The 12,787-nt window shown below is 38.4% G+C and overlaps 1 protein-coding gene across 3 annotated transcripts in view; it reads right to left on the bottom strand.

Annotated features, from left to right (window-relative positions):
• Positions 1–12,393, bottom strand: part of LOC137294797 (glutamate receptor-like) — a 47,141-nt gene extending 34,748 nt beyond the window's left edge. For 2 of the 3 annotated variants that reach the window (XM_067825910.1, XM_067825911.1), the window contains exon 1: positions 11,897–12,393. In XM_067825910.1, coding sequence (XP_067682011.1) covers positions 11,897–12,017 — 121 coding nt within the window. In that variant the 5' untranslated portion in view covers positions 12,018–12,393. The remainder of the gene's footprint in view (positions 1–11,896) is intronic. The other variant, XM_067825912.1, reaches the window with a different exon arrangement.
• Between the last annotated feature and the right edge of the window lie 394 nt (positions 12,394–12,787).

Raw genomic sequence — 12,787 nt, 5'->3', positions numbered from 1 at the left:
TAAATACGTATGTCGCCCTTTGAAGATTTTAGCTAACAATACACTTGCAATGTTTTAATTAATTATACATTTGTTTGTGTCAATGGAAAAAAACTAAGAAACCCCAAACAGTGTTCTATACAAAGATGTTGTAACTAAATATATGCCTTCGTCCAGTGTTGTCACTTCACCATGAAACTTAGTAAATTATCTGGTATTTTCTTCATATCGTCTGTGGGCCGTCTTGATGACTCAGCATTTATTGGAGAGCATACTTCGTAAGATCTAAATACGGTATACATTGCGGCTTGGTTAGGTGCATGCATTATTTGTGTATCGACATATAGGCTATCAATGTATTCTTTCATTATGTGGAAAGGCTGAATTTAAAATAGGTTTAGGTCGAGGAAAGGCTACGATCGTTTAACCAGTCAGAAAAACGCATTATACAACAGCAGAATCAATGCACAGGTAACATCAAAGTGAAAATATACGTGAGTGTGTGAGAGTGTAAAATAGGTAATTTCTTTAGTTGCGTTATATACATAGGCATGTATGTTAGTCCTTCATACATATACGATCTTTCAAAACTCGGCGGCTCTTCAGATTTAATGGAGACATTAGCGTAGTCAGAGCGACGCGTCGCGGCGGTAACGGTGTAGAAGACGTAAACGTAACAGTAACAATAGACGTAGGCGTCAAACGTCGAGACGTAGGCGTCAAACGTCGTCGTAACCGACGGAACACATTGTGGTTTTGGTGTTTTAAATTGTTTGACGTCATCGTTAGTGACAAAGGCGGTAGGCGTAAATACACAGTGGTACAAGATCACAAACATGCGTTGCCATACGTGTTTACGATTGAAAAAAAATACACTAATGAAAAACGTTTAGGCTTCAAAGCCTGAAAATCAACGGTTCCTTTTCAGTCCGTAACTGTTTAACCTTCTTGGACAGTTATTAAATCATCTTGGACAGTTATTAAATCGAAGAACAGAATATAGCATCACTACCGCATTCATCAGTTTGTATGGTTGCATATATGTATACAGCGTTCTTTGTATGAACGGCATTTTAGAAGTTGATGAATAATAAACAAAGCAAGCCACTAAATGGATGAACTTCTTTGCTTGATGCCACGTTCTTACACCGTTATCAAACAATACTATCTTACCGGAACCTTTCTTAACATTTATTTGAATTGCAGCTTTGCAGGTCGTGTGTTATGCTTTGTATTGCACGCCAGTTTCCCCCATACATAACATCATACTACGAAAGTTCACGCTGCTTTTGACATTTTATAGTTTGTATTCGTAATAAGTACATTTGCAGTTTTCAGTTATAAATGAACATGTTCCACGTCCATACAGCGACGTGGGTGAGATTTTGTGACATTGAAAGAATCTGTAAGAGATTTTTAGGCTTCCTGCTTCCTATCAGTTTACTCGTGTGCATGTCCATTTTTTCATAGTATTTCTTTCTCGTAAAATTGTAAGATTGTCTCTTTTAATAATAACAGTTTTGCAGTCATTAGGATTGTTGATACTCACAAATGAAAGAATGCACACCTCTGTATGTGTGTATGATTATAAGTATACGTGCGTGTGCAGTGTGCGAAATAACCAATGGCCCACTAGCCCATGGCTAGTAAAAATTCAGTGTGGCTAGTGAATATTCATAGGTTATCATACGTCACTCTCTCCGAGTTGTTAACTTCCAATACACTTTTAAATCATGCAAGTTTGTTGCCTGATAAAAATGTCCATCATGTTAGCAGCTTAATGACGAAAACCGTGTCATGCCAATAATATCTTATTGTCATCTCTTTTTGCAACCATTTCCTTAGTTTCTACGTTCACATTTCAGGTTAGTGAATACATTTGTGGGCTAGAGTCTTCCAGGAACAGTTAGTCCGACTGGTTTGTAAAATGTGGAAACTATTCGCACACAACTGTAGTGGTATTGGGGGAAGGATTGGTTTTCAACAGTTGCAACGCTTTGCACAATTTTGATCACGTTCAACTCACTTCAGCTGAACTGAATTACGGACAGAGGGACTATGAAGCTGACAACTATTTGTAAGGGGCTGCAATCTACCGGTTCCTCCCAAGGGTATCGTGTAAACGAGACTGTCCTCCATCGACGTCTTGATTCATCGAATGAATTAATTATGCTTCGGACTGTTGAGAAACAATCGCTAGCCAAATCAAAGAAGGTGTGTACTTTCTTTTGCACATCAGTTTACTTTGCTAACAATGTTTTCAATAAAGAAACGGATTATGTTCACAGTTTCTATTATACGATATATGAAGCAGCTAAAATATATAACTTGATCAGACTTCTCAAACTGACTAAATGCCACAGTGTTAAATGTAGCTTGCATTATGTTATAGTCCCTTCTTGTCACTGTATTACCACACATAAATTACCAATGCTATGAAATCTGAGACTGTATGATATGGTCTCAAAGCATATTTTCAAATTGTCTGAAAGCAAATGTGCAAAGTCCTTCACTTACACTGTTTTCACGGTCATGTCAAATGTTTCCATCAATGGAGGCTAATGCTAACATCAACAGCTGACTTCAATGTTTTATATACAGGACAAAATAATTTAGCGATGTTGGTATTTTTATGATTTATTTTTCATCAGATTGTCGATGAATAAATAGATTATTATTCATAAATAAATTCAAAATTTACATATATCCCCGAGTATATTTGCCCAATATATATATATATATATATATATATATATATATATATATATATATATATATATATATATATATATATATATATATATATATATATATATATATATATATATATATACATATACATATATATATATGGAGATAATTATGTGAAAATGTGTAAAATAATATCCAGGGCAATTCATGAAAAAATAACTTTACCGAATGCTTATTCAGTCATCCACAACAGGAATACATAACCACAACATTAGAAAATGACACATTGTTTCTTACTTAAACATACTTTAATGGGTATTGAAACAATAACATTATCGGTGCGTGGTACATTGAATTTCAATCATGATTACACTAGGGAAATCAGACAATTTTCTGTACTTGCTTTCACATCATCGCAAGATGTTTTTTCCCAATAAGTTGAAAAAAGACAGTTCAGATTCTGTACCACGAAAGATATGCTACATGAAACATTATCTTACCTCTTTCTATTATTTTCAATGTACCCCGCTGGGAATTCCAAACTCTTCTGGTGCTTCATGGTAGTACACGCATGAAGCACGGAAATTACCGATGTTTTGCGATTGAAAATCGATGGAAGGGAGATAACTCTAAAACCTGTTTACCTTGTGTCGTCTGCAAAATGGCGATTCGGCTCGTATTCAACAGATATGCTTGAAACAGTTCAAAATTAAAATTCATGTGCTCGGTATATGAATACATTGTTCACAGGTCCCTCGGGGTACATGAGCCCATGGACCATGTGTGTCGTGTTTTAAAACAAGTCGTCCCAATAGGGTATTTATGGCAGGCCCAAAGGTATAACAGTAGCCAGAAAAAGGCAAAATATTACTTACCCACTGAGCATTCGCAAAATGAAATTATTTTGCTTGCCTCCATATCCTAAAATGTTTACGATGCATCAGTCTATCAAAGATTATGCTTTTATTTTATTCACAATATATATCACCGTCACAGTTTTTTTCTTCTATCTTTTTAATATATATATTTCAGAGTCCCGCGCTGGGATTCGAACGACGGACCCTCTGATCCGAAATCGGACGCCTTGTCAACATGACCAAGAGGTAACCCCGTCAGCAAGCTGACGAGTTAGCTTGCTGACGGGGTATATATATATACTGAGTGAAACAGATAAGGGAACACCACTCTCTACTTATTCTCCGTATTCTCACAGTGCGATACAAAACTTGTACAGAAACATGGAAAAGAATAAAGGAACTTTTGTGCTCGCACGTGTTCATTAATTAACCTCAGTATATTTAGTTGCTCAGTGCATGTGACCTTGTTCGCAGAGTGTTCATCTTATCACTGCTACAAGGTATGATATTATAATGAAAGTAAAATTATCACTTTACATTGCTTTTACAGTTTCATTAATTAATTGCAGTGAATTTCTGTTAATCAAGCAAGCAATCACATTGCATTTCTTGGAACTCTGAGTGAAAACCTATGTCATCGATCGAGTCTCTTCATTCCTGTAGGTGTTCAAATAAAACATCACTGAGGCCTAACGCGTCATGGTAACTTCAGATCTACTCACTAAATAAATCGAAAATGAAATGTAATACTTATTGGTAAAAATGGAAATCATTCAAAACTATCGATTCCAATCAACGGGATTTCCAATTAATTTCCTGTACCAGTGCGTTTACATACGAAAAAAACTGGAACATGTTTATATTTTAATCAGCCAAACAGTTATACCGTTTACTGTGTTTTTGCTCACTGCAAGCTTTCGGGGGAAATATTTGAAAGAACAATAGCCAGATCAAGGAAATGACTTGTTCATTTCGTTCGCATATGGAAAACAGAATTCACCGTTGTCTTAATTCTAGATTTTCGACCGCTTGTGGTTCAACTATAATTGAATATATTCATGGAATAACGAATGGTGTGAAGGTGTTACAGTTTGTGAGTAAATATTATATTACATTTTTTCGCAATGATATACTTTTAAAACAGTAATTTCGTCAGTTTTGCCCGCATGCGGTGTGTACCGTATGGGTGATAGGCTATTGAACAGATTGCGGTGATATTCCATTACATGTTGCGATGATATTCCATTACATGTTCATCAAAAATGAATGCTGTCTCAGGTTTCCTCATTTGTGTAATCGACAAAAATTAAACCAGTTATGTTCGACTGATGCTAAATGAGAAAATGCGCATAATCGAAAACTGGCTATGGTTCCACGGTTTTAATGAATTCCACATGACGCAAGTCGTGCTGGATGCTTCCAGGTGCTTCGTTCGGGAAAACCTTCCCATCAGTTGTTCATTACCTAAAGGCGAATACACACTGAATAAGATCGTTTGTGATTCAACAAAGAGTGCGTATAGTTTTACGCCGCAATTTTTCCAGCAATATCACGGTGGGACATCAGACATGGACTTCCAAATGGGCTTTATACTCCTTCACACTTGATTCGGCGTGAGCCGGAATGCTGTCGGAATTAAAATTTGTGGAGATTTCTGGAAATTCGAACTGAGTTCTAAAACTTCTTGCTGCATTCCGAATGCACCCCAGCTATTCGGGCCAATTCTTGTAACATGTGCGAATGTTTTGAACATGTCTTAAGCTTTCGAGGTACATTCGAAGTGGAAAAGTCATCAACTACATTTGAGGTGCATTCGAACTGCATTTTAGGTAATCTTTCTGCATTCTAAATATTATTATCTGCATTCTAACTTATTCTATGTATTCTGAACATATTCGTGGGAGAATACAAAAGACTTCAACTTCAAATCCTTGTCAGGATGTCTCGAATGTGTCCTAATGTATCTCAATTGGTGCTGGACTTCAGGTGGAATATTCTTCAAATGTAGCGGAATATTTCGACTGAAGCTAGAATACAGCTTGAATGTACCTCCACTACACCCCGAATACAGTCAGAACGTCCCGAATGCTCTTCAAATAAGCACTAACGTCATTAAACCACCGCTGAATCGCATAAAAACGTGCCTACCTGTCACATTAACGCCAGATAGTATTTGGGAGTCGCATTCTTACAAAGCTTGTCAATGAAAAAATTGTTTGTTTTGACATTCCCTTCCAAATACGGTCCGAATTTTGGAAATACTTTTTTTCTGGCTGATTCACCTTGATTCCTGTCATTCGAAATATGTGTGAAGGGGCTTTTATCCACTGGGCTACCCTACCGTTCCACCAATATGAAAATGCGGTAGGGTAATCCCTTCGTGTTTATATTTGTTTCGTATTGATAAATCCACTGGAGTTTGTCATATTTTAAAAAAAATAATTATTGATGTGATACAGTTTAGACACAGCCCTGTGATTGTCGAGTGATGAATATTTCTACCCGTAATTTTGGGATATGACGTGGAGAGGGCTTATTTAAGTTGGATTCCTTGTGCCCAGTCTGTTTCTTAATTGAATAAAATATGTTTCAATCATGGGGATATAATTGGCAAACATATGGTGTGATGGTGTTGATGTGTGTTCACTTCTTACCAAATTGTTTATGGTGTAAAACACACACTCTTTCAACTGAACGGATATCACTGTCGTTTTTTTTCACCGATGTGCAGTATGTCAGCGTATTGCTCTGGGTCATACAAACACATGTTACACACCAAACCACCACAAGCATTTACTCTAGTTAAAACTAAAACAAGCAGGGATATGGTTAGTCGATATATGTCAGCGTATCTAAAAAATCTCAAATCTGTTGTTTTCTTACAATAGGTTTCGGTGTCTATTTCGGGGCTTACGTGAGGATTACTCGTGCAAAATCCATTTTAAACAAATATTTGTAGGGTATATATAACTCACAGTTCGATAACGTCAGACATATTCCACCACGAACTGTTTCATTATTTTCTACAATGAAGCAAAACCAGCTACCTAAAGGATATTGTCTCGGCGGTTCAGTATTATTGTTGCACCAACGGAACTTCTGAAATAACATAATTTAGACGATTAGTGTAATATAGAATACATTATAATGCTTGTAAGCCGCATTAAATGGTAGTCATGGCAACATCCCAGTGGTAATTAAACTCAAATACTCGTAAGCGAATAAACAATATAGGATAAAACCAAAGATTTTCCACTGAATACTGTACACGTACGCGTCCATTCTGTTAAGAAAACGACGGCAGAATCATGGTTCTGTATCCATTACAACGTTCCGAGATATTTCATACACAATCCTAATTCAAAATAACAACCTTCTTTACATTAAGTCAGTTGAAAATATTTTCCTAACTTCAACCGACATACTTTTATTCAGTGTGTACAAAATGTCCTCATTGAGAAAGTGAAGTGTGAGTGAGTATAGTTTAACGCCGCATTCAACAATATTCCAGCTGTGTGGAGGAGGTTTGTAAATAATCGACATGTCTCAGCCAATCAGCGAGTCTGACCACCTGATCCCGTTAGTCGCCTCTTACGACAAGCATGGGTTATTGAAGATCAATTGGAATTGGATCTTCACAGGTCGAGAAAGCGAAGAAAAAAATCGGGTGAATAAAGGTATTCATCATTATTATTATGTTTTACAGATTAAGATAGAAATGGAGCAGAGAGGGCCCGGGTGATCCCGGCATAGTCAGGCTGGTAAGGCTCATCATCAGCTCAGGGCCCTCGCCCCCTCTACACGCAGCCCAAACAACGATTGGGACTTCTCCCGGGAAATGCTGCCTAGTCGAACCCACCAAAACCTTTCTGGAGAATATGAAGGCTCCCAACACTGCAGCCTTCTGCATTACCCAGATTGTCAGAAGGGTTGTGGTACCGGAGGAGAACCCTTGCACTCCCCTGATCTGCGCCAAGAGATCAGGAGGTATCACACCAAGGGCACCGATTGGGAGCCTGACGACCTGGGAATGCAAGCAAGACATTTCAAAGACGAGGTCCGCTTACTTAGCATGCTTTTCCTGAATGTTGCCAATGACGTTGCTGGCAAAAGGGACAGAAAATTATAATAGTTATTATCATTATTATTTGAGTGTGAAATGTTTATGGTACAGGCCAAGCCCCCATTTTAATAAGCCAAATGTTTGATCTTAAAAACACTTTTCATCAAATGTGTTATCTCATAAACACATCTGTTTGGAAAAGACGCTTATGCTTTTGTCAATATTAAACAACAAAGTCTCCGTTATACTGTTTATCAAAATGATTTTGCTACCTGTTTCATCAAATCGAAATATACCCTGTTTATTTAAGCCGTTGTTTAATGTCTGTCATGCAAAAAAGGACACGTTTCTCGAAGCATGAGAATTTCTCGCCTCTGTGTATACAATATATGCCTCATTAAGGTTCAAAATGTGATTGCTCATTGGACGAAAGACTTAATCTGAGCTCTGGAGTTTTTAGAAATGTTGACACCGGAGATAAACTAGAAACATTTATTTGGTTCTTCATGACGTGCTTCATGTTTGTTTAAAATGTTTTCTTTTGTCAACTGCCTTCAAAGACTAAATATTTAACAAGAATATGATCCTCTAGTGTAGACTGAGAAATTATGTTACATTAGATGCTTTACTTTTTATGCATACAATCTCCTGACAATCATTGCTAATCGATAATGAAAGCTCTGATCAGAAGCGCGTTTACTCGATTCAGTACGCTAATTGCAGGTGAGAACCTGGCTGACTCATTCCCCGAAGACACACCTGTGACTTCGACTCAAGCAATAGCTAGACTTCTAGAATTCCCACCCTACACCTGTCCTGAAGACACCAACCCGACACCTACCCCGAATAAACCAACCCAGACCATACCCCGACGAAGCCAAAGGCCACCCCTGCAACTCAAACCCATTCCTGTAATTTAATATTTCAGTCCACATTGGGTGTGGGCAGAGAGTTTAGCTGCAGCAAATGTTCGAATGTCCTCGCCATGACCAATCCAAGTGAACAGCACGAAGGAATACTCAGACAATCTACGTGCACACGGGGCGATGGCAGTTTACAGAAATCAATGCATTTACTTCAATATCTACTTGATACATCTTTTCAGCCATCGATCATTGAAGAATAACACTTTTAACCGCTGTAGGTTAGGTTACAACTTTCGAAATCCCTCCCGTCGCGTTCATGGCGTCGGCCATTTTGACATCCTGTACTTGATGTAAATGTTTTACTACACGATGTCGACGTGCCTACCTGATTGAGGAAAATAGTTATTTTAAGTCTTTTCTCGCGTAACGACAACAGTATGTAAATCTCTGTGTTGTTTTCTACATCAGTAAGCTGCTACTTTAAAGAAACTTCAGCATACATGATTTAATCTGTTCGACTTAAGGGGTTACTATTTTTTTTATTATTAAAATTGAAACCGGCTGTAACATTTTGGTCAGACTAAAAATGAAATTACCAAACGAAATTGTATATAAGTCCTTAAATTAAATGGGGAAAATTTTTAATAAACGTTGACATTCACTTTGTGTCATTTTGTTAAAGGAAGATATTTCAAACGGGAGAGAAAACAACATGGTATGAATGTCATGACTGGGTACATATGGGCCCCACCTTTTGGAGGTTGTTTTTTAATGATTTTGTTTATCATATATAAATATTCGAGCGATGATCAAACAATCCAGTGACCAATATCATGAGCAATTGGGATACAAAGACATGTGTCCACCGAGATTGACCATTTCAACACCGTTAGTCGCCTCCAACGACAAGCATGGCTTCCTGAAGACCAATTCTAATTCGGACCTTCACGTGTGTTTCCTAAATGAACTCTCACAAGATGAAAGGTTTCTTTTTATCAGCTACCTTAAGTGAGGTGGTTTACGTTCTTGGAAGAATAACCCATGTTCCAAACCCACGCACCTCCCTGACTGGGTTCGATTCCTCACAATGGGTAGAATGAAGCCCGTTTCCGGTATCGCCCGCCGTGTTGCTGGAAGTTTGCTAAACGCGGGGTAAAAGTATACTCACCCACTCACATCCCTGACCTATGATAGTAACCAACTGATCACACTAAACCTGGTTCATTTTAAGACAGCATCCAACCAGGGACACCCAGTAGCTGTTTATGTCTACTGTTCTGAAATGTCTTTTCATTTGGCCCATGTTTCTGTGTAAATAATTACCAAACACCGTAGCTTGTTCATGTTCCAGGGGCATCCCCTTACCATCACCACGATACTACCACGTCCGCAGTGTGTTTCCAGGTTACCATGCATGTCAGTGTCCGTGGTGGTTACGCGTGCACACCTGTCGTTCGTATGCAATCACTCATGACGCACTACACAATGGTATTAGTCCTCCTCTATATCACCGTGTTAATGATATCGGGTTGGTGCGAGGGCTATTTACAGGCTACTGTATATCAACGACGTCATCAAGTGTTCTTACACGCCCTGGTTTAGTTGCAGATGAAGGACGAGATCACTTTTTTTGTTGAGTACCTTCTTGCGGAAACCGCAGATTGCAACGATCCAGCGTAATGTAAACCACCTCGCTGTGTGTAGAAATACCACTCTGTGTATAGAGACACCACTCTGTGTGTAGAAACACCATTCTATGTATATAAACACCATTCTGTGTATAGAAATACCGCTCTCTGTATAGAAACATCATTCTGTGTATAGAAATACCATTGTGTGTATAGAAATACCACTCTGTGTGTAGAAATACCACTTTGCGTATAGAAACACCATTCTCTGTATACAAAGACCATTCTGTGTATAGGAATACCACTCTCTGTATAGAAACATCATTCTGTGTATAGAAATACCACTCTGTTGATAGAAACATCATTCTGTGTATACAAACACCATACTGTGTATAGAAATACCACTCTGTGTGTAGAAATACCACTTTGCGTATAGAAACACCATTCTCTGTATACAAAGACCATTCTGTGTATAGGAATACCACTCTCTGTATAGAAACATCATTCTGTGTATAGAAATACCACTCTGTTGATAGAACCATCATTCTGTGTATAGAAATTCCACTCTGTTTATAGAAACACCACTCTGTTTATAGAAACATTATTCTGTGTATAGAAATGCCACTCTGTTTATAGAAACACCATACTGTGTATAGAAATACCGCTGTGTATAGAAACACAATTCTGTGTATAGAAACACAATTCTGTGTATAGAAACACCATTCTGCGTATAGAAATGCGACTTTTTGTATAGAAACACCATACTGTGTATAGAAATTCCACTCTGTGTATAGAAATACACACTCTTGTCGTTTTCACAGTCACGTCTTTACCATACATATATCTGAAAACACAATTTTCTAAAAAGCAAGGACAATAACTATTCCCAGATGTAACAACGGATGTCCGTTATTTTCGTTGGGCAAAACTGACCACCACTGAATTCTTACATCTATGTACACATATAAATTGTTTTTAGATAACTAGTCATATTCAATGAATTACATATGAACATACCAATCTATTTCTTTTCTTTCACATTGTAATGGCAAGGTGCATTCATAATTCTGCAACTGAGTCATGGTCAAAGAGTTTATTGATAAACTTTATTTCCATGAAATAATTTCATTATTTCCAGGACAATGTCGATATGTGGTCAATTAATAACTGCATTCTGGTTGTCTGTGTTGTTTGTGGTAACCACTTACAGGTCTGTATGGACAAAGGATATGTACATTAAACAAACAAACAAAGGCAATGAGGACCAATGGGTATCAATTACTTCTGTCCTGGGTACATTGGACCAATCAGACTCTCAAAGCATAGCTGCCAGGATTGATTAGAACCGTGTTTTGTTCATATCATTCCCTACTTATTTCAGATTTAGGATGTGGTTTCCGGAAAATGAGCATGCTTATCGAATTCCAACCGTACGGGTATCGACCTTGGAAAAATAATGACAGACACAAGACTATAACTTTCACATTCGATTAACATTGCATACTGCTTTTAGATTATAATGGGGATCAATAAGACTCATATTTATATCTGTAGTCGGAAATCGTCTAGAAACAACCTCAGTTGTTGGTAATGTGGAACCATAATAAAACACTAGCCTGCCGTTCTTTGCGGTTAGACCGCAAAGGTATCAAAACAATAAAAATGTGATATTTGTTCCCAAGAAGACAACGCCCAAACTGATTGAACCAGTCACAGAAACCTACAGACAAAATAAACGTTTGTGATTAAAACTGGTGCTGAGCAAATGCGTCTTGTGCATTGTGTCCGGGGCTATTACAAGGTGAAACTTACCTATGGTCAGGACTGTATATGCTTGTGATGTTACCACATTAGTGTCCACCAAAAGAACTAACAGTCCCGTTACGACGAGGGTATTGATGAGGGTTGATGATTCTGAGGTTGCTGCAGCCATTATGTGTGATCCGGGTAGGTCCTTCCTTCCCGTCGGAGTTTCCGGATTGTCTCTGAAGCTTCTTCAGACGACCACTCACGAGCATCACACACCGCCTGGTAAATAATGACGTATGGTTATACCATTAAGTTAACTTCTGAAAAACGCGATGTTTTGGATTAATATAGTCTCCGTAGTATATATCCATTTCTCTTGAAAGACACTGAGTACCATATGCTCCCTCCATTCGTCACGTTCACATCGTTAGTGTTCAGCCAATGAGTACCACTTCCTATAGAACCCAGCTGTCCCGTCCTCGCTTCTCTGGTTCCCGCTCGCTGGTGACAGGTGGCTGAGCAGACGACTAGTGGAAAGTCGCCGTTAGGGGCGCTGTCTTGCACGGGCTACCTGCGTGGAGTTGACAACACAGTTAAAAATTGATAACTACCACTGAATCAATATTCAGCGGTTAAACGGACACGTCTCTGACTTGTGATTCAGAGAGCGCTGATGACTGGTTGAGATTGATTCGTGGGTATGTGACATTGATCAGGCGGCTGGAACAGCCTTTTGCTTGTGGGGCCTCTACCTGAGAACTGGCTCTGTGTGTGAGGAGCGGCTTGAGAGAACGCAGATACGCCTCTAAGGCTTATATATTGTCTTTGTCCTGCGATAATTGCTCTCTTCGTCACAGTGCTTCTGTTGTCATCAGAGCCTGTCGTCACTTAATATCAACATCATTACTAATGATTGCAAGTGATTGTGTTTACCTGCATGTTGGACTAGCCGTT

Source organism: Haliotis asinina, chromosome 8 (genome assembly GCF_037392515.1).
Source record: "Haliotis asinina isolate JCU_RB_2024 chromosome 8, JCU_Hal_asi_v2, whole genome shotgun sequence".
Taxonomy (NCBI): Eukaryota; Metazoa; Mollusca; class Gastropoda; order Lepetellida; family Haliotidae; genus Haliotis; species Haliotis asinina.
Note: the sequence above shows the minus strand (reverse complement) of the source record. Positions and strands in the feature narration are given on the sequence as shown.